The sequence below is a fragment of the Seriola dumerili genome, unplaced genomic scaffold (genome assembly GCF_002260705.1).
Source record: "Seriola dumerili isolate Sdu_G_001 unplaced genomic scaffold, Sdu_1.0 BDQW01000330.1, whole genome shotgun sequence".
Lineage (NCBI taxonomy): Eukaryota > Metazoa > Chordata > Actinopteri > Carangiformes > Carangidae > Seriola > Seriola dumerili.
Window position 1 is genome coordinate 1,071,757 of NW_019174585.1, and position 22,834 is coordinate 1,094,590.

Below are 22,834 nucleotides of genomic sequence, written 5' to 3' on the forward strand. Positions count from 1 at the left end.
CACTCAAATCTGAGTAAAGCAGCGGTAGCCTCAGCTTTTCCTCTCGCATCCTTTTTTAATTCAGAAGCGCAAGGTCCAATTCATCGCGTCACATCCACGTGTCCGTGTGTTTATGTGTCTTGAGGAGAGAGAAATGTTTGCAGGGTGTTTGCAGAGAGTCATCCAGAGCGGGAAGAACTCGATTCCGCTCCAGTTAAAGCTGTCACATTAATGATCGATCATTCCTCCGTTCCCCAACTTACTGCGACTCACAGACCTGCCCCTTTATATTTTACTCCGCACAAAAATTCAAACACAAATGCACCACTGAGAGACTATAACGCTTTTATTGACAGATAAACATTAAGCCACAAAGCTGATAGAAATGTGAACACATAGGCTTTTGCAATATCATCCTTTTAATTGAAATGTTCAGGGCAGTTTTTCTTCTTCTCTGATAGAAGTGGGACTGAAATAACAGGCTTTAGCAGCGCAGTTATACAAGTAATTCAACAGAAAACAACCGTGATTACAAAAATATCAAAATACTTTGCATAAAAAGTGCTTTAGTGTTAAAGTTACAAAACATACACTCAGCGATTAGCTGCAACACACTTCTTGTTGCCACAATACCGTCAAACCAGGTGCCACATTATACAACACATGAAATGTTTTTGCTGCTCTGTTCTTGATATATATTGCACTGATGTGAGGTACAGTAAAACAGCTAGCTGAGGGCAGATGCTCATTCACAAGTAAAATATAAAATAGTATCTTTAGTGGGAACAGGCCTTCCTGTCAGTCACAGTCATACAGCCATGAACAACCTCTATAAGCTTTAATTAATAAAACATACTGATATATTTATTTATGGCATTTCAAAATCAAATTTTTTACAGCTGACAGCGTTGAAAGTGCTTTCAATTGAGTCCTATTTATTCTAGCAGACTTTTTTTTTTTGAAATACAGTGTGTTCCTGAGCCAGCAGGACAAGTTGCTCTCAGTCTTGCATTTACAGAAGCAGAGGAAGCAGTAACAGTGAAGTGCTAGCTACATACTGTAAATCTTCCTCGCTACATTCAATGCAACCTAAGTGGTCACTTTTTTAAAAGTTGCAGAGTGTATGAAATGCAGAGTGACATTTTAGTGGCACACAAATAAAGAAGATAATATATATTTGGTCAATATGGCACCCTGGTAATCCTGGAGGTGTTTCAAGTTCCCTGCAGGGATTTTGGGCATAAATTCAAATCTGACACACATCAGAAGTCAAAAACAAAATCTCCAGAATGTTTCTTTAAGTTCAGCAGGCTCATATGATATAGTAAACTATCCCCTCTACCTATAAAAAAATGCTCCACCATCTCCCTTTTCATTGTGATTCCCAAAGCCAGATATTCTGACCCTAACACAGTCTGCCTTTTCCCTGATCCCTGTACTGAGGGAGTGTTTCAGCGGCTGCGGTGGATCATCCAGTTAAGCTAAGGTTTGGTGTGAAATGTGAGTGTTTGTTGTGTCACTTGCGCCGACTGAAGATGCTCTTCTTGCTGGAGCTCTTGTCTGCAGTGCTGAGGCCGATGAGGAGCCGTGCCTTCTCATCTTCCTCCTGCTGCTGCAACCCGTTGTCTGACTTCCCTTCAGACGCCTTCCCTCGCAGATCTGAGCCTGAAGCCGGCTTTAGACGCAGCTTCTCTTTTATCATCTGAGCAACAGAGCACAAAGGAAAACTTCATAAATATAAAACTCTGCATTATCAGGGCAAATTTATGTATATTCTCCTCCTAGTCATTCTTGGTTACGGTAAATAAATTGAAACAACCGAGCACAGTCTACAATGAAGGACAACTTTAAACTGCAGAAGAAAATAGCTAACAGATTGATTTCAAACAGGATAAGAGAGCAGATTGTGGTGACGTAATCTTTAATAACATACCACAACATGGTGTCTGCCTTTAATAGCAGCTTATGTGGTTTTAAACTAGCAGAGGAATCCAAAGTACAGTTTTGTGTACCTGTGCTACAAGTGCTTTCCGGCTGTCCCTTTTCACAGCCATTGCAAAGTCGAGCCAAGTCCAGGTATTGTTATGGTACTCCAGACAAGGCAGAACCAGGTTCAGGTCCTTCCAGTCCACGCTGCTTTTTTCTCCCTGAGGAAAACGGACATTTCATTACAAGTCCATTATCCACCATGATGAACAGGGACAGAATCGAAGAACAAGAATCAGTGTACAGTTGTTATGCACAGGAGCCCACCTTATAGCTGACACAGAGGGGCACTTGGGGAATCTTGATGTAAATGAAGGAGTTGTTCATAGCAGCTCGCTCCTTCATTTTATCGATGTCATCAACAGGGTGCTGGTAGGAGGAAATTAAAAAATGTTTTATCTTTGAGGAAGACTAATAACAGTACTTGTTTATTTCTTGCACTTACATACAGTAGGGTCCAAACGTGTGAGACCACTTTCCCATTCAGTGGTCTCAGACTTTTGGACCCCACTGTATGTGGGTTGCCTTGCCTCACGTTCTTCCAAGTTCTTACAAGCCTTGATGTATTATGTTTGTCATAATTACATCGTCCTTCCTTACTGAGTAAATGCACTAACTGTATGGGTAAGTGTATGTGTAATGGACAGTTAAAAATTGTGAGGCCTGAATCTTTTGAATTTCATTTGTGCGCTATAGGAATCTTGGATTTGAAATGGCCTCAATTTGATATTCCACCTCACCATCATTACCTTTTATCTATATTTAATTGTATTCTAGTTTATTTGCTCTTGGGCAAACATAGCAGGACTTCTAGCCATGGGAGGAAATGACATTTCAGTTAATACCAGGTCAATCTGGAAAGAAGAGATCTTTTTAACATAAAGCAAACTTCCTGATGTTGTATGAAGTTTATGTTGCCCCTGATGACCTGGTCTGTTCTTATATTCAGTTTTATGAGTTTGTGATATTTTGCTACTGAAACAATATAAATAAAATTTAAAAAGTTTATTCTTAAAGCTTAGTTATGCAGAAAACAATCAATAAAAAAGCATGAATACCTCTGGAGGCTTCCTGAAAGACCTCCTGACCCCAGCAGTGCGGTTCAGCCCCTGGCCGACACCTTTGCTGGGGCCCATAGCACCCATTGTGTCCTCTGATGACTGCCGAGGCTTGACAGGGATACCTGCGGCACAGACCACATTAGCATCAGCACTGTGACCTCTGGGTGACTCTGCAACCTACACCTTATACTCCCTCTGAGTCTCTCACACACATATTTCAAGGTCATATCCAAAGTGACAGAGCCTTTTAATAGCTCTGAGGGATGACATAACACACAGTAATGGGTAATTCAACACACACACACACACACACACACACACACACACACACACACACACACACACACACACACACACACACACACGGCTGGAAGAGAACATGGAAACTATTATTGATCGCCTAGTTGGCAGGTTGCAGGGTTCTGATCACACAAAGACATTGGAGACTAAGTGCTACTCAGCTTACTGCTGTCATATTTATACTGTCGATAGAACCGTACCAGTTGTAACCAATCTGAATTTGTCCTCTTCATCAGTGACCTCCTCCTCCTCAACATTTCTTCCTGGGAAGAAAAATCCCATCATTCTTTTGAAGAACTGGTACATCAGCTGGATGGTGAGAGGAACCACGTTCACCTGATGATAAAAAAGGCGTTTGTTATCATAAAAAATCTTCAATAAAATACAGTATACATGTTTCAGAGAGGCTGCGTGTGATATACCTCACCTCAAAATGTTCCTTCACTGAGATTCCTCCAACAGGGGGGCGCACTTTACTGAAGATGCGCAAGGCAAACTGGCGTCCTGACTGACAGGCACTCTGAGGACGAAGTACGACCTATAAAACAAAAGGGAGTTTATCTTATCTTCAGAAATAATATAGTAGAAGCCCTAGCAACTGTTCCTGCTGTATTCTGATATCATTTTGAAAACATTTTAAAAAGCACAAATAGTTAACGATATGAGCACAGAATGTAAAACATGAGGTTTTAAGTGCACTTGTAATGAGCCTTCATTGGCACATGCATCAATGAATCCTTGAGTCTGCATGCAACACTGACTATGAAACTCTGAAGAGCAACAGAGTGATCCCATCTGGACAAACAAGATGGAGTCAACACAGACATCACAGTCTTGTCACTGTACCAAGAGTGTACATACCCTCACACGCTGCACAGAGGAAACCAGGCAGAGTCACAAATGTGAGTAAACACTGTATTTTCAGTTATGTTAATATACAGACATTCACCACTTTATTAGGTACACCTGCAAAATCTAATAGAATATAATACAGCAGCTCTGCCACAAATTCTACTTTTGCAAAGATAGTAATGTTCAGTTTTGATTGACACTATCAGAGTTTAAGTTTACATGTATGTTTATCATTGAGGTTGTTTTTTTCAGTGGCATTGAAAGGGACTGCATTATACTGTTCTAATATTTTGCCCACATTTACAAACATGAAACACATTTGAATAAAATGCAGTCCAGTACAATATCAACAAAAAAAACTACAACCTTAACGTAAAAACAGAGTTGACTTAACAGCATCAAACTGAACATTATTATTCTAGTAAAAGTAGACTGAGCTGTTGTGTTGGACTGCATTAGTGGCCGCTGCATGTAAGTTGACAGCTTTCCTTAGTATAGATTTAAAAAAAAAAAAAAAAAAAATGTTGGTCATGGGTGTCATTGTGCTTGGCTGCAAAGAGGCAGTGTCATAATGTGGCCCATGTTTTAGAGTAGAGTATAGCCAGTTACTACAATCAAATTAAATGAATATCAGTTTTTGTTTTGTTAATTGAAAAAAAAAAATCTAAATAACCAAATCTGAATAATCTGAGTAACTCATTTACCTTGTATGCAGCATTGGGTAGCAGGTTGTTCATTGTGAACCACCCCAGCTCCAAAAGGTGCTCTGCTGTGTCATCAGACTTGTTCAGCTGTGGGGAAAAAGTATTCACAAACTGGTTAACATTTACCCTCCAATAGTGACCAAGAATAATACTGGACATGGCAGGAATAAGAAATCTTATCATACTGTCTGAGTGCAAATTGCCTATCAGCAGTTAGATTTTATGCTTTTAGCGAATCAAATTAAATTCAAAAGTAGGATAACTTGCAATATCGTTCCTGCTATTCTCAGACAGTTCTTGAAATAGCGAAAGCTGGAAAAGAGCTAAAGCCAAGGAACATATTTGTAAAGCCTGGATGGATTGCCATCATCAGTCAGCTGTGTGTAACCCCTGAATGTCATGGCTGCTTGCTGTGCCCACCTTGCTGTACATGAATCTCTGCAGCTCCAGCTCAGCGATACCAAGCTGGCCATCCTCTTCAGTCAAACACCAGCGGGCCTGGGCAAAGTAGATTTCCGTTCTCCTCACCACACTCACATCCTCTGGAGGCTTACGCAGCTCCAGCTTGTTTGCACGTTGCAGCTGGAAGTCCTTAAAACACCTGGAAGAAAGAATATATTTTTAACTGTGTGCCAGCTACCTCTTCACAATACGGCATGTGTATGAGCGCTGCTATGAGACCTGATGAGAATGTTGAGCTCTTCACTCTTCATCTGCATGTCATTCTTCTCCTGGTTTAGCTGGTTCTGCAGTCTTGTGTTTATCTCCATCAGTTCATCACCACTCTGTTCCTCGGGTTGTGCCTACAGGATGAGTAATAAAGAAAGTGCATGTTTGATGGTTTGGTCGTACATATTTAAGTGTATGAGTTAACAAAGTTCACTGTCTGACTTTGGCACATTTGTTTGAGACTTTTCACCCAAATGAACTCAGCTTACAATTATGCCAAAACGTCAAATTGCCCTAGTTGCTAAGAGTGTTGTAAATGCAACAGTCAATGTAGATTGAAAACATCACGGACCAAGCCTTTTCTCTTAGCTGATTTGCTCATGTTAACACATCATATTTACAGCAATTAATATGTCTTCAGATGGACCAAGAGCTTTAAATAACTGTTAATTTAGGTGGTGAATTATATTTTGGTGCAGCAATGAGTGGCTCACCCTGATGTTGGAGTAAATCTGCTTCTCAAGGCGTCTAATCTGAGCAAGGTGCTGCCTGACAGCCTCCTGGAGATGTAAGATGCTGCTTCGCTGCTCCTCCGGGTTGCTAGAAATTTCCAGCTGGAAACGCACTCGCTGCTTTTTCTCACTGTGCTCCTGGACACACCAAACAAGGAAAAACAACACAGCATAAGCAAAGATGAAACACTGGTAAGGACATGGAAAAATTCTGACCATTTGCCAACTGATGCTCCATCCTACCTTGCGTCTGGGCTCCACGTGTAACAACAGGTTGTTGACAATGTCCAGGATCATAGCGTACTGGACAGGGTTAGTGGATATCTCAAGGTCATGGTGAATGAGGGTGAAGGTGTCCACAGCCCCTGGAAAAATAACAAAGTAACACTATTTAAATTTTATGCATAGCAACAAGACACTAGATGCAATCTAGTGCAGATTCAAGACATACTGTTTGTAACCAGACATACCAGCTTGTTTTTTCAGCAGGTCTTCTTTCTCATGGTTATTCCTCAGCTCTGGTGGTTTGATCTGTGTGGCCAGCTCTGGGTTGATGTCGTGACTGTAACTGATGTAGTGCATCCGGCAGCTACAACGAGAGATGATTCGCTGAACCTGCTGAGCCTCGTTCACTTGAGCTGGCTGGTTCCAGTCTATGGTTATTGAAAAGGGGAAGTATTACTGTGCAATAGCATAGGAAATCAGAATCACTGTACAGGTAGACATGGAGAAAAATACATTTGGTGATATTTGCTTTATTTCTCAACATACAGTATACACAAGATCAACCATTTGTGCATTCAGACATGTATTTTTAAAGCTGTAGAGACACTTTGGTGTAATTGTTCAGCAGTGCATATTTCAAAAACTATGTGGAAAAGAAGAACAATAATGGGTTAGGGTAAGTAGTGCCATACCTGTAGTGGTGCTAACCATTCCTCCCACGGCTTGGCCACTCTCCATCAGCTCCAGCACTGAGTCCAGGTTACGCTGTCTGTGTTCCTCTATATTTTTCACCTAAACTCATCATCATACAAAAAGGAGCAATTCAGAGCATGAACAGCACTGCACATAACAGGTGAATTACTGTTACGCTTTGGTTACCATATAGTTGAATAATTGTTTTTTTAAACAGTATTACACCATTCTACATTAACTTTCTTCACTATTTTATATTTACTCTAAAAGCGTTCCGAAAATTGTTGGGGTTGTTTAGAGTGTGAATCGCCATCCAGCATTTCTCATCATATTATCTCTATTTAATGAGTTAGAAGGAAATGTAACACAACTGAAACAAAACTCTACATCGATGAAAAACTGTGTTTATAACTAAGCTAAGTTGTACTTGTTTTAAACACCCTGACACCAGGTGAGAGTTGTTCCTACCTCCAGCCATAACTGCCTATCCTCTTGCTCAGATGGGTTGGGCTCCATGGTGGCAAAGTACTGCATGCCATCCAGCAGACAGGTCCAGGTGGTCTTCTGCTTCAGGGTATCATTGTACCAGGCAGGGTGGTGCTCACACTGCAGCAGCTGAGCCTTTGCTGCAGACACCAACACACAGCCTGCTGTCTCTGTGCCTCGCAACATCATCTGGGTAAAGCAAAATAGAGGAGGATTAAAACATTGGGCCACTCAGATAATCAACCTGGGTTTATTAAGCCAGGTTTGGGAGAAAACCTAATTTCTCATAGAGAGAAACCTTTAAAGAAATATGAATTTTTGAGTTCATTCGCAGAGTTTGACGGGGTTTCGTCAGCTCATTTTGTAGGATGGTGAAGCCCACATTACATGATTTTCCTTTTTGTTATCAAATGCTTTTATTTTCCACTTAGACATAAACATAATGAAGTACAGCCAGTGAACATAGCGTAACATCTTTAATGGATTTTCCTGTAGCAGAACACGTGATCCTTCAGTTACAGATTTAACTTTAAAAAAAAAAAAAGGACTCAAACCTTTACCCAAAAATAACAATAATTAGTAGTATGTAATAAAAGAGTTACCTGACAGTTGACCAACTCGATAAACCAGTTGCGGTTATAGACATCATCAGTTTGACAGGCTGCGATGCCACACAGCTGGTCACTGACACCTGAGTCCTCTTCTGAAAACACCACAAACTTGTCTGTTTCCTCAATCAGTTTCTGGAGCATTGATGTTCCTACAGAATGAAGTGGAAAAGGAAGAGGTTAGTGGACCTTACATAACTTGGCTGTATTTAAGTCAAGCAATTATCTCACCTTCATTCTGACTTTTTTCTGCTCGACTGACAGTGGGCACGGCAGGTGTGGTAGGAGCTGTGGTGGGAGAGTAGTTGGAAGGAGAGCGTTTGAGCTTCTTGGTCTGCAGCTGTGTGTCGATCCTCAGACCCTTCAAAGCTTCAGTGGAGAGATTTCGCTTCAGTACAGATGCCTTTTTGTAACCGTCGTACAGCCCAAAGGCAATGTTCCTGTTTGTGGTGGTCCATGAAGCACGCAGATCCACCAGGCGCAGTTTGTGAGTGTAAGAGGCATTAGTCTCATCCTTCGGGTTCACCTCCTGTCAGAAACATACAAAAAATATCTTGATAATAAGTATATTCTATATACAAAGACAGGTTTAAAGCCATCTCTGGAGCTATCTCTAGACTTTTACCTCCTCCATGCGGTTGCTCTGTCTCTGGTAACTCAGGGAAGAGAGGCTGAGGAGGTGAGTCTTCTTCACCTGAGCATTGATCTGGTGGTCAGCCGTCTCATCCCAGGTGGAGGCCATTAGGTGAACTGTCACCTGTGAGAGCTCACTAACCATCTGAGTCACATTCCATTCAGAGATCAGCCTCCTCATCACAGTGCCAGCTGAGATAAACATAAACAGACAAACATTAAAAATACACAAACCACTTCATGCTCTGTTGGGGGTCTAATCTGAGTCATCTGTAAGTATTAACATGTTGCTTTTCATTAATCATATCATGCTGTACCCTGAGGGATAAGTCTCTGTGCCCCTCGAGTGAAGACATGGCCTTTGTTGCACTCCACTTGGATACCTCTCTGCTGAGCAAAGGAGGCCCAGTAATGCACCTGAAAGATACACAATATGTAGAAAAATATGTTAACGGTAGATAAACAAATCAAGGGAAACACTTAGTAAATGGTCAAAGCACATACTGCACTGGGTACCGGACTGCAAATGTAGATTTCATGGTAAAAACATGAAGCAAGAATTTAGTGGACTGCTGGAGGGCAGCCTAAAAAACACTTACTTGTAGTTGTGGGAAGGCAGCTGTGTAGGACATCTGTTTGTAGTGCTGACCCAGCTTCTTGCGGATCGGCCTGAGGCTGTGGAAGAGCTTGCCTCTGCAGATTGGTCTAGATACACTCGTCCAGGTGGCCCAGAAGTTTTGCATCCAGCGCAGAGTGCTGCTGTACAGCAGGATTCTAGGCTGACAGGGTTCTACGAAAATAAAATATGCAAAGCTCTATACAATAAGAAACACATACAATACTTTATAATACTTTTCAAGTACAGTGGGATTAACTTTGCTAGATAGAACATCTAACCAGCTTTTGCTTCAGTGTTAACCAAATTAAATTTCAGGCTTTTAAGGACATTTTCAGTACCACATAGAATGTAAGTTAATTCTCTTTGCATGGTCATACTGTCAAAAAATGATGGAAAACAAGTAGGGATAAAAAGGCCAATAATTATTTATGATGTACATGATATTTATATCACATTGATCATTTTCGAAGCCTTCCACAAACAAATGTATACCTTTGTTACTGTCTACAACAGGCAAGAGAAAATACTAAATAGTGAATGAAATTTCAGACTTTTTAATACAGTCTCATGCCTTGTTTGATTAAAAACTTAATTCATTGCTTTTTAAGACTTTTCATGACCTACAATTACCCTGTCTAATAGAGTTACATGTACCTGTGCCACAGTGCTGGTTAAGGTCCATGGTGATGGAGAGGTTGAGGTTCTCTGAGCGAAAGGCTCTGTAGGAGTCATGAGGTTGTCCTGAGGTCACGTCTGCAATGTTCTCCGCACAGCAGAGCATTACAGCATGGTGGTCATGGGGGTTGCCATGGCAAAGCCATTGGAGGTCAAGGGTCATACACAGGTTGGGTAGACGCAGAAAACAGATATCGTCATACCTAGTATAGAAAACAAAGCACTTTATTACCGAACGATTCTCCACAAATAGAGATGAAAGCTTAAACACTGTTTTCACCTTTGATGCCTTCACTTACTTTGATGCTGTCCTGACATTTACATCCAAGTCTCCTTTAAAAACAAACTGTCCGGGGTTCCAGTCAAATTTCAGCTTATTCCATTCCCAGTGCAGGTTTTCTGTAGTGTTATAAGGGTCCTGTAAAAGTGCAAGTACTCTCAAAATTAACATCATGCATTTTTATAAACGTAACTAAAAGAAAAAAGAAACTGTTAAATTATTAACAATAAACAATAATGTTTATCTACAAGATTTACAAAAAGATATACTTAGTCACTAACAGTCTACAAAACTTTTCGCTGCATACATTTGCTGGAGATAAACAAAAAGAAAAACATATGATTGTCAGGTGCACAGTGTTTTACCTCTGTAGCTAGCTGATGGAGATTGGCCTGATCAATGTCCATAACCCAGTGTCCATGCAGCAGGAGACGACTTTTGTCCCACCAGGCTAGGGTAGGTGAGGGATCAACTGTGGGTTTGGTCAGCAGGTCAACTGACTGCCCGATCAAAGTCCAGGCAGGGTCCCAACATGGCCCCCACACGATTGTGTAGAGAGAGATGTTAGCTGTAAAAAGTTTCATTGTGAGACATTAACTTTAAATGTATGAAAGAATGAACCTCACATTACAGAACATCAATGCTGAAAAACTGAGGATAAAATTACTATTGGGATTTTTTTTTGCTTAACCCTGATCATGATTCACCAACATAAAGATAATTAATTATCATCTTTTGTCTGGTTTCATATATGCCCAAATTTTGTAAAAACAGCTGCTACAAAGTTGTGTTTTGACTCTTATTATCTATGTTAACATACGTTTTGACTTCTGCTTTAGTCATAAGTAGATACTGCACATTCAAAAGCTGTGGTTGGTCTCGGGTAATACCATGGCAACAAACATTACAGCTACAACTCACATTTGAAATCATAGTAGAACTTTAGTGGCGGCATATTCCTGTGGACTGTCACATCTCCCCAAGGTGGACCAAGTGGGACAATCTCTTTGCGATGAGCTCTTGCCTGTCCATCCTGCTCTGTCCCAATCAGGCGCCCTGACAGGTCCCAGTCCCGGATCTCAAAAAGGTAGCGAGGGTAGTCTCGAATTCTCACTGTCACAAAGCAATGACAGTCAAAAGGTTGATTATTTTGCATATTCTGTGTTAAGCCTAAACTATCAGGACTTTAATTACATTTATTTCCAGTTTATTGCTTACCCAAAAATGCAGCCAATTTAAACTTGACTCCACGGCACCACTGGACCACCAGAGGGAGTCCTTCTCTGGGGAAGGGACTGATACCGTCAATGTCCCTCAGTTGCTCTCTCACCCTCTCTGGCCCATGAAGAGATTGATCAGCCAGCACTACTAGCTCCAGGTCTGACACAGTCCACGTCAACAGAGACTTCCTCATGGGTGTGTTTGCATAGAGGCGGCGTGAGCGCTGGATGTAGATCTCTATGTGCTTTTTTTCCAGTGAACTATACAGCTCTTCTATTTTTCTGGCAGGCAGAAGTTCTCCATGCTGCTTGCGTAGATCTGCCACCTTCTTATCCAGAAGCTGCAGACGTTTTGCGCTTTCCTTACTCTCATCTTTCATCAGCTCGTAGTTGTCTCGCAGCTTGATTTCAAAGACGTCGTCCAGGAAGACAAACGAGAACTGGCTGATTTTGAAGACCAGGTCAGGAGGCAGGTGTTGGACAGCGGAGGCCCAACTCGGGGAGCGATGGAGAGTCTTCAACCACTTCTGAACACTAATGGCCTTGTCAAAGGTGTTTGAGAAATTGTACTGGTAGGGGAACTCGACAGCCAAGGAAGGACAAGTGAGAACCCAGACACGGTTGTGAGGAGTGGTGAGGAAGGGGAAAGTGTCTCTGTGCAGCTGCATCTCAGTCAGCTCTGCGTGCGTTTCCACATCTAGTCCTTTAAAGGAGACAATGTCGTTGCCATCAAAGTTGAAGATTAGTGAAGGGGAGCGTATGTGCATGGAGCCAGCGTGCTTGGAGACTGACAGGGCTTCTGTGTGTAGGAGAATATAGTTCTGCTCACTAACATGGGCTCTTAAACGAGTACAGCCCAGTTCAACACGAACACACAGCCCTCTAGTCTGACCTGACACAACTTCACTCTGTGTAGGTTTGACTGGACTCTCCTCTCCTTTCTCTCCACAGAGCATATGCCAACATGCCTGAGCTTCAGTCATGTGCTGATATAAGACCATGTGGTCTGGTGGCGTCCAATCAACAGCGAGCTCTTCTTCACTTTGGACCTGATTAAGACATGACCACACAAAACATGAATATTGAAACTCTCGCAGTCCAGAGAAAAAAAAAATATATAAAAATCTGATTACCTGTAAGGTGTGGGTGGTGAGGTGGTAACAGAAGGCTATCGCGGTGAGTCTGAGCACAGGGTTAGAGGTTTGGGCAGCAGGGCAACATGCTTCCATGTTCTCTGTGAGCGATTTGACCGCAGATAAGCTCACACCTTGTAGAGACACTGTGGAGCTCTCTGCAGAGCTCAGGACTCCTACAGTGTCCATCCGCAAAGACACAGCTCCTATAGAGAACACAAGAGAAGAAAGAAATGATAAATTAAGGCGATGACAGACAGTCAAAGCAGAGAAAGGGAAGGCATGTTCATTTATTTTTGGGTCAGCTCTAAAATTAATTGCTGCAACACTTTTCTTCATTTCATTTCCTTTCTTTCAAATCAAATTTGTCATTGTTTATGATGTATAACAAGACAGCATAACTCTAAATATAGACGAGTTGTTTGACCTTGTAGTGCCTGTAGACTATAAAAATGCTTACTTAAGAAATGTAATTGTCTTTTCAGTCAAATGACAATGTGGTACACTATACACATATCGTAAACAAAACCTTTTCAGTAAGGAACTTCTTACCTGCCAGGTTAGAGAGTGTGAACACATTAACATCCTCCAGACAGCAGTCCAGTTTAAAAAGCAGGTGTAGCTGTGAGGAGGGGACGGGCTCACCAGACAGAGACACTGCAGGCACATCTGACTGCTGTGGCCCCGTATTGCCAGGAACACAAATAAGGGACAGCAGGCGAGACAGACACAGTGCACAGGTTTCTGAAAGCTCCACTTGAAGCCCTTTCAAACTGGACTCCACACTTAGACTTGGAGACTGGCTACCAGACTCCATGTGAGATCGGTTGAAACTCCCCTAGAAAGAAAAGCACATCAACATTAGCAATCGAAAATGCCAATAAATCCTCTGACTAACTAACTCATTAACATAAAAACTTGAGTTAATGTCTTTCATCTAATTTGTGGTTGGGGGAGTCACAAAATCTATATTTAAAAAAATCATGCAAAGAAAAGAATTATAGAAAATAAAAAAGAGATGAACACTTGGCACTTTAGAGAAGGCTGCTGATAAGCAATGGTGTGGCTGTGTAGATATATGGGTGTACGAATTAACATTATTGCTTATGTATTTCAAAAAAATGTGTGTGAAAATTAGTCTAAAGCATGATCATACATTCAATAAAATAAGTTTCTAAATGCTTTGTGATTACTTGTGTTTCCTACCTGAAGACTGAGCGAGTCTAAAATGAGTGCTTCTCCCCACACATGTTTCCCAGGAGGGTGGGGTGCTTGTTGGATATGAGACCCCTGACCCACTCTCCACCAGAAGTTGTCCAGGGACAGGGAGGCACGCTGGTGCACAGTCTGGGACTCTGGGCTCTCTTTTTCAACTTTAATGTCAAGAAGATGCTGTAGTTCTGTAGACATGGAGAGGAAGCAGTCATATCTCAACATTACTTTGAGGAAACATATTTAGATATATTTATGGTTATTTAAGCCTTTCTGGATAAAAAGCTGTGAAATCAACAGTGGTAAAAGGAGAACAAATTAATGTGTAACATTTAAAGTGCACTCTAAAGAGACTTTATCTAATCTAGTTTGATGTGTTGGAAAAAAAGCTGTCCCAAACATTGCCTTCAGAATAAAAACCATGCAGATTTATTGAAGGAAAATGTGCTGTAATAGGAGTGAAGGACTTGCACATGATGTAGAGTAATAACATTAAGTGCTATTTCGTAACACATTGTGTTGAGGTTATACTTTAATGAAACAATGACCTCATTTCGCAATGTAGCAATAAGATCATATGATGTTCACCTGCCTTTCTCTGTATGTGCAGCATGTGAAAGGCCTACAGTACCTGCGGTGGCTGACAGGAAGCCTAGAGCAAAAGGTGTTGTGTCTCCCAGCTGAACAGACACATTAACATTGGACACAGAGGAAGTGATCATCACAGGAGCATCCAGGTGAGGGAGGCGCCTGAGGAAAATAATGGTGGGCAAATAATCTAATGGACTACACAACACAATAAAGTTACGGAAAAACAATACAGAATGAGTGATGCAGACACACACACACACACACACACACACACACACACACACACACACACACACACACACACACACACACACACAGAAAAACACATGGATGAGAAACAGAAAATAGCAAAAGGTATTAGAATATTAGCTTCTTTGCAGTGGGAGATTTAAGCAAAGTGGTGAGACAATACAGACTCAATCATCCCAAGAACATATCTGGTTATAATGCCCCCAACCTAAGTCTTAATTTTAACCTTTGAGTTTTGCTTTTGCAACTTGCCTCTTTTTATGTGCTGCTTTCCTGTGGATAAGCTGTTCCCATGGAAACAGATTTAGCCAATGGGAGAATTCCTGGTGACGGTAGTGGATGATGCAAGTGTTGACAGTGAATGACCCTGAGATGTCAATTGATGTAACCTAAATTTACAAAAACATGAGATACAAAAGTCAAAATTATGAGTCATCTATTTAAGAAGCTTTGACCAGACGATGTGACTATCAAGCATCTTCCTTGCCTGCAGGGATGTCTTCAGAGTGTTCACACAAAGGATTCTTTGCCTACTTTGAGAGAGGAGAAGCCCATCTGCCAATTAAAAAAAGACAAGAACATGTTATTCTTATCTTTTTCCTTCATCCAACTCTGTCTGCCTTGCGTCTGGTGCCCAGATGTCCACTGACCCTCCAGAAGGAGCTCCAGGCTGCTCTGGGGAAAGCTCAGCTCAGGAGTGAAGCTTTTAAGAGGAAGCTGCTCATTGTCACGTCCATAGGAGACCTTTAAAGACTTCAGAGTCCAGTTCAGGTGTCTATACAGATGAGAAAAAGTGCCATATAATGTTTAAGTCAATATGCCATTCAACAGGGAATCAAACTGTAGAAACATAAACTGTGGGCAGCTGATGGTAAAACACTGACTCACCTTTTCTGGCTGTGCATGGACAGGGTTACATTTGTATTATCAAATTCCACATTGACCTTGTGGGGAATCAGCCGATGAAACCGTTCCACAGCCTCAGTCTGGATGAACTCAGTGCTTTCATACTCTGAAAGGAAACAGAATTAATACCATCAAATCACAATGTTATCTACTGTATTATGTATGTATTATTATTGAAATTGTTGCAGCTCACTTAACAGGAATATCAGATAAAGAAATGTGTTGAATGTGTTTGCATGGAAATACTTGAGTGAGCTTAAATGTCGTTTCCTCTTTTTTTACCTTGTGATTGTTAGTGTGCATTTATATGGGCAGAACTGCTAATTTTAACCATGTCTGCCTTACTTTTAACAACAACATTTATTTGATTTCTCATTCAGTTGTTCAGTGGCCAAAAGACCTGGAGATATATAGAAAAATACATTTAACACTTGAATTTGTATGTTATGTCAAACTGACTTACTTTCTCTTTCTTTTTAAATAATTGTAAAACTTCTTCTTTATGTAATTAAGGAGGTTAAACTTTATCTATTAATCATTAAGCAAGTAGACATTTCAAGCACCTACAGAGGTCAAGCAGAGCTGTGTGATATGACCTTGTCCTCATTTTCTTGCTGGTTAGCAGTAGAACTAAAAATATCACAGATGATGGTAAATATCCAGGCATTTTAGAATAAAGCAAAAGATTAGATGTAAAGCCAGTGGAAAACAACCATTAATGCTGTCACGGTCATCATTCTGGCTACTTACTGTGAGTATAATTGAACATATGAAATTAGAGAGGATTGTAATTAACATATATTTGTAACTGTAATTAACCAGCTAATGGTCAGACTATGGTTTATATACTGGTTATACAGGCCTATATGCCTCAACTCACACAAATCCAGCCCAGCAACATCTAGATTGCATGTTGAATTGTGCTGCCCAGTAGATGGTCTTGTAGGCTGACAACAACAAAGCATGATATCCCAAACCCTAAATGTGTCTATATGAACATTTCATGAGGGACTGTTACATTATGTCCTGTGTGGTGGTTAAATTATAACTTGTCAACTAAAACATAAGATCAAAGGTGGTATTGTGGGTTACAATTAGCGAAGTAGTCCTTATTGACATTTTGAGATGAACATCCCATGACTGACTGATTATTGCCATCTCTAGTTTGTTACATAACTTTAATAATCATTTTGACATTTCAGAGACTGTACCATGCGCTTGCTCATCAACTGTATCGTGAACACTTTTTGCAGGAGACGGGGGCAGCAGGAGTTGGCTAAGGAACAGTCCTTCATGCAACTCTGCGATGAGTGTCCTCACGCTCAGGGACAGACAACCGGGCTTCATATCTGGTAGGGTCACATCTCCAGACAGCAGCAGGCTCAGGGCCACTTCAGCCAAACATATGTCCTACAGTGGAGAGCAGGTTAGTCACACATGTTCAACCAAAACATTCTATTTCAGTGGCAGCAACAGAACTCACCAACTGACTGCTTTTAAGCACTTTACTGCTTAACTGCCCGACTGAGAAGTCCCACGCCAACCTGCAAAAAATGTTTTTAAAAATGACAGCATGTTCCCTGTTCAGATAATTTTTTCAAATATGTTTAAATCAAATAAATAGTTCAATTAGATCAGTGGTAGACAGAAACAACACACAGAAAAGAGATGTAGTTACCTTTTACTCTGGTGGTCAAGTAACAAGGTGATGCCTGTGATAGTCATGTGCCATAGAGACTCTGACAGTGCTAGGTTCAGTACCATCACATTGATCGAGCTGACATGGAATGACAGCAACTGAGAACACAAGACAGGAAATTAGACGTTGTCTACAAATCAGTATAACAACAGATTGACCTATAGTGAGGCTCCATACTTGTGACAGAAAGCGTAGTGTTGTGGGGCTGACAGAAATCTTCCCTGACTTTTTTCCATGGCTCTTCTTCACCAAAGGTTTCAGTGGTGCTTGCAGGTCAATCCTAACTCTTGTTTCACCAACACATAATGCCAAGTATCTCCTGAAAAACACAATTACACAGATAACTATACTAACTATAACAAACTATAACAAGAATTAAAAGTTCTAGTAAGTGATTACAAAACATCTGTAGCTCTAAGATTTTATTTAAAACAACTTACGGCAAATCCTGGTTGAGAAGTTTACTTGAAATCCATATTCTGTCAATTTCCTGTCATGAAGAGAGTCACTGTTATAGCTCACCAAGTCATAGAAAAGTACCCTTGATATGTTATGGGACCGGCACAAACATGTATCCCTGACATGGGATTGGCTGCACTGCATGAGCTCAGGACATAAATGTCATGTAAACAGTGTGTCTTACCAGAGTATGCTGGGGGTGAAACTGGATACTAACTCCTTGGACAGAAAACAGCCCTACTGATTTGATCTTTAGATCAGCATTCAGTGCAGTCTGGAAGAACCGAACAGCCAGGGTACATATGAGCCACCTACAAACCCAATACAAATGGGACAATCTTAGAACTTGTGCAAACATCTGGTTAATCCTGTAACCAGTGTATGCAGTGTTAGGTTAAAGTATTTTAGTAATCTATGTTGCTTACAGTATTATTGGAAATCGTAGATATACTCAAGAAACTACGCAACCCACATATATCTTACCTGAAAATGACACATAACACAATTCCAAGCAGCAGGATTAGGACGAAGGCTATCAGCAAGAGAGACATTGTGTCCCAAGTTGTTCACACCCAAATCTTGGACATGGGTCTGACTGCTTCTGTGTCAGCTGCTGTCAGAGAGGAAGAGAATCAGCTACTTCAGTTTAACGCACCTTACATTCAGATGCTTCTGGCTGTGTGACTAGCCGGCTGCTTGCAAACAATAACCTGTCCGTCATTGTAACTGTCTGAGGCAACATTTGCACTGCAAATTCATAAACGTTAGTTGTTTTCGTGTGTTTCTCGGCTAGTGGTAACAGCTAGCCTCAGAGTGCTAACATTGCTAATTACCTACAGTGTAGTTAAATACCGAACATGAAATAGCACGTAGCTTAACTTTATCCCCCAACAGCGTCTAAAAACTTCACATATACTTACTCCTTGTTAACTAGCTGCCAGTGTCAAAACTGTGACTCGCTGAGAAGGGTTGGTAGCATTAACCCAATCTAACCACGCATGAAATAGTTAAACATATTTGCCGCCGCGTCATCCAAAAATCAGTAGCAAATCTGTGCTAGCATTGTAGCATGCTAACGCTACAGCTAATTTAGCGTCGTTTTTGGTAAGTGTAGCAAACTGTCGACCGCTTTAGCCTCCAAATAATCGTCAAACTCACTCACCTCAACATATTCAAAGCACTGGGTTTTCGTTGCACCGCATTACGCTGCAGGAAGCAGTTTCAGATGACAGTTAGCTTTCTGCTCAAACAGAGTAAACACTCTGGCTCTGCTCCGGTCCGCGACTCTGCGACTGAAGAGAAAGCCGGAACACCTCCACACATACTGCTTATGCAAACACTGTTTTTTAACTTTGCATTCAAACATAGATGATTATTCAGCAGTTCACGTACAGTCCACACACTTCCATCAAAGGAAATTCTCAATTGTGTAAAACACAGAAGAAAATAAATCAAACTGTCTTACTAAGCTGAAAAGTTTTGTTTTTATTGCGAGCATATGAGTGACATTATGCACTTTTACATAGGACAAGTCTCAGTGTATGATACTCAGGTTTTATAGCATATAATATAAAAGATGGAGGATAACCAGCCAACTGCCCCAGACCTCTAAAAGCTCCAGCTACACTGCATGTAACTGGGTTTTGGTCACTTGATTATCTGCAAATATATAGAGTTTGCAGTTTTTAAGTACAATATCAACAATAAGGGTCATGATCTAGCCCTGTGAAAATTTTTCCAAACACATTTTTTTAATCAAATTACTAACTGGTGAACAAAAATTCTATCTCCAGGTAGAGTTACTCCAGGAATTAGGAGTACTAAGTGGTGCATACACAATGCACAGAAGGTGGTTGTTGCAGGGGCAACAAAGACCCAACAGCAGAATTTTGCCCCTGGCCATTTTGATACCTTCCTTAATTTAAAAAAAAAAAAGTTGCATTAATTTAATGTTTTAGCCCACCTCTCTCCTTTATTGATGGGAATAATATTTATTGGAAAAATATCCACCAAATTGAGCAAGTGCTGTCAGTGTAACAGCAGCTCATGGCATGTTCCAGGGGAAAATAAATCACACACTACCAGCCTATGGATACTTGAGTTAAATTACAAGAGCATTTACTCTACAAGTGCCTTGTGCATCATCTCATCATCATATGAACTGGTGAGGGATGGGTGGTGCACGATGTCCTTCATCTCATGCAGCAGCTTTCTGTCTGTTGTGCTTGGCAAACCACTCATCACTTTTATCTTCGGCCATGGCCTGGGTTTAAAAGCACAAGGAACACAGGTAGAATGAATATACAACACATGTTGCATAGTAAATGTAGAAAGTGAAATGTTGAAGCAACACCAACCTTATCAAGTAAGTCATTTCCTTTGGGATCCACCATGGACAGCTGCCTAAAAGCCTCATCTCCAACAAAGCAAATCTCATGGCCGTCCTAAAACAAACATTGTGTAGTTAACATTTTTACTAAAACTCCCTTCATATGAGGACTGAATATTTTTATGTATTGCACTTACTGGGTCAGCCAAAATAACCACTTCTACTGTGGCTTTTCCGGGAGTGTCCAGGCTGACTAATGGAGTGAGAATTTTCTGATTTTCCTTTTTCATTAAGGCTTCAAGGTCAGGCAGCTGAGGAATGTAAATAATATGTATTATATTAATGATGATAATGTTTCTCCAATATTAACAAACACTAGGATTTATCCATGAAGTAATATTTTACCTGCTCCCGTGGGCATGAAAATGCTATCCTTCCAAATGCTGTTGCATGATCCACTGTTCCACTGATATCATGAAGCTCCAGTTTGCACTGCATATATTACAGATAGGTATAAATGAAATGAGCACATGTACTATAAAATGCATTCTCTAGTCGTCAACACAAAATATGAAATACAAAATACAAACATTACAGTATAACAATCTCTAAAATGTCTTTATCTGTTTTTAGCAAATCCTGAAAGGAAAGGAGGCACTGCCACTTTTTTGTTGAAACTTGGCTCACTTGTGTGTCTGTGAATCCCATCAGCACTGTTTTCTTTTCCTCATTCTTCTCCATCACCTTCATTCCCAAAAGTGTAGTCCAGTAGTGTGTCGATCTCTGGAGGTCTGATACTCCGAGACAAACCTTCTGCACAGGGTCTGGGGACAGATTATCAAAGCTTACTGATCATGTCATCAATAACAGAGGTAAGGACACTATAAAATGCTTAAACCTCTGCAATGACTGGATTAAGAAAATGTGCAGAATGCTAAGAGGTTAGTATTCCGCAGATTTTTCTGTGTCCTGCTTTATGCATGTAGAATATGGCTCTATACATTATTTATCGTATTACTTTTTTTCAATTTATTCCTTGTTTTACTGGAAAGCAATTTGTAACTGTGTTTTGAAAGAAGTGTTCCATAATTAAATGTATTATTATTATCATTATATTCATTTGAAATTCCTATTCAGGAGATGATGATAATAAGCCTTTCTTTAAGAAGAGTAACTGTGATATGAGTTGTTTAAGAAACAGAATAACTATAGTTATTTTATCTAATCAGTTTTCAGTCAAACATATTCTTTGGGACTGCAGATTAAAATTATTTTGATAGTAATAATAATCAGTTATTAATTTACTAATTTACTGAGAAATGACAATCTGTCTGGATAAAATAAAATTGATATTACAATAAATACATTTATCAAGCTATGAAACCGATCAACTCTTTGCATTTGTGAAGCTGTAAGAAACTCATATTTGGTATTTTTACTTGATAAATGTGATAAGATTATTACAGTTATTAATTGTCAAAATTGGACTCCATTCAGCAAAGGACAAACTACAATGGTAGCTCCTCTTCATGCAGAATTAAGAGACAGACAAGGCCTGTGTCACTCACCATTAGGAGGCTGCTCTTTGTCCACCAGGTAGAAGCGATACCCTCCTGGAGCCTGGGTCAGATACAGAGCCTCCCCTACCTCTGTGAGAGGCCATCCCAGACGTTTAGCATTGCTGACAGCTTGGCTTGACTGCAGAGTGAGGCCCTAAAGCCAACACATGGATGATAATATCTTTTTCAAGGGTCCTGTAACAGGTATATGTTGTCTTCCTCTGTGCAGTGTCTAAATGAACTCTCACCCACCAAGAAGTCATTGCCAAGCTGATATTCTCCGACCCCATAATTGTATGTCAGTTCAGCAACAAAATGGTCATCTTCTGGACCAAAGCCAACCATTGTCTTGCTCCATTTTCCATCGTAGGGCCTGTATGTAGACAGGAGGAGTACAGTGGTCAGTATTAGGTTATTAAAAGCTCTGTATAACTCTGTATTATCCAGCTGTGTTAGGACAAAGTCCAGTTAGCTCCAGGCATTTCATATCTACCCATTGCAAGTTGCTTTGCACCCTTCTTCAAATTCTTCATGGCGTAAAACCTAAAATGGATGAGGTTATTTAAAAAAAAAAAAGCATTTAGCATGAGAACACATTTTTAAAACAGTCACAGTCATATGACAGTAGAGGAATTAGCAGCTACATTGTTGTGCAACACAGTGGAAGTTAACCAGTGGCGTTAGTCACTTCTCGTTATTAAAAGAAGCTCAGACAAAGTACCTTCATGCCCAAAACTTCTCGGTAAAACGTGGCTGTTTTGGTCCTGTCACCAACTTTGAAAACAAAATGCAGCGCTCGTCTTAAAGCCATGTTTCGTGTCAGATATTATGATGTCTATGCTATCTGTATTGCAGATCGACTGATACGCGTGCAGCCAGCGATTCAGCTTCCTTGATGATCGATTTTTCTGTCGTCGATTGGTAAAATGTAAATACCAATGGACAAGCAGCAGCAATTAACTAGAAATACAGCTCCTAAATATTATATCACATTTTGAAAATTAAAGTGCCATTCAATATAATTAAGTGAAATATCATTAACGACAAGCACAACAACTTTACACAAAATAAAAAGTAATAAAACTAAGTTCGCCACCCCTAGCCATTTAGGTTAATGGTATCACCCAACGTATCCTTTCGCCTTCTCTCGCGAGGTCACAGTTGGGCGCAACTTTAACTTAAATCATTGAAAAGG

At 40.5% G+C, this 22,834-nt stretch overlaps 2 protein-coding genes across 4 annotated transcripts; both read right to left on the bottom strand.

The window, feature by feature from the left end:
• Positions 1-318: 318 nt before the first annotated feature.
• Positions 319-19,020, bottom strand: kiaa0100 (KIAA0100 ortholog). Of its 3 annotated transcripts, none has more exons than XM_022759752.1 (41): positions 18,914-19,020; positions 18,235-18,361; positions 17,936-18,062; positions 17,733-17,782; positions 17,470-17,611; positions 17,272-17,390; positions 17,077-17,137; positions 16,805-17,003; positions 15,576-15,699; positions 15,338-15,462; positions 15,175-15,242; positions 14,940-15,076; positions 14,479-14,597; positions 13,842-14,035; positions 13,188-13,473; positions 12,636-12,841; positions 11,501-12,551; positions 11,204-11,395; positions 10,648-10,850; positions 10,302-10,420; positions 9,982-10,205; positions 9,308-9,498; positions 9,026-9,125; positions 8,701-8,900; positions 8,307-8,604; positions 8,070-8,227; positions 7,450-7,656; positions 6,981-7,080; positions 6,534-6,716; positions 6,307-6,428; positions 6,046-6,201; positions 5,564-5,685; positions 5,303-5,483; positions 4,883-4,969; positions 4,188-4,196; positions 3,754-3,864; positions 3,527-3,662; positions 3,024-3,148; positions 2,233-2,334; positions 1,992-2,126; positions 319-1,681 (listed from the first exon to the last, which is right to left on the bottom strand). In XM_022759752.1, the coding sequence occupies exons 2-41, from the start codon at positions 18,300-18,302 to the stop codon at positions 1,496-1,498; spliced, it is 6,723 nt and encodes a 2,240-aa protein (XP_022615473.1). In that variant the 5' UTR covers positions 18,303-18,361; positions 18,914-19,020; the 3' UTR covers positions 319-1,495. The 3 variants fall into 3 exon arrangements, with proteins under 3 accessions (XP_022615473.1, XP_022615472.1, XP_022615474.1); XM_022759751.1 differs by having other exon boundaries at positions 18,235-18,364; XM_022759753.1 differs by lacking the exon at positions 4,188-4,196 and having other exon boundaries at positions 18,235-18,364.
• Positions 19,021-19,216: 196 nt separating this feature from the next.
• On the bottom strand, positions 19,217-22,537 carry glod4 (glyoxalase domain containing 4). The gene is made up of 9 exons (XM_022759765.1): positions 22,361-22,537; positions 22,133-22,182; positions 21,892-22,012; positions 21,649-21,793; positions 20,768-20,904; positions 20,486-20,572; positions 20,278-20,391; positions 20,109-20,195; positions 19,217-20,014 (listed from the first exon to the last, which is right to left on the bottom strand). The coding sequence occupies exons 1-9, from the start codon at positions 22,448-22,450 to the stop codon at positions 19,949-19,951; spliced, it is 897 nt and encodes a 298-aa protein (XP_022615486.1). The 5' UTR covers positions 22,451-22,537; the 3' UTR covers positions 19,217-19,948.
• Positions 22,538-22,834: the final 297 nt, after the last annotated feature.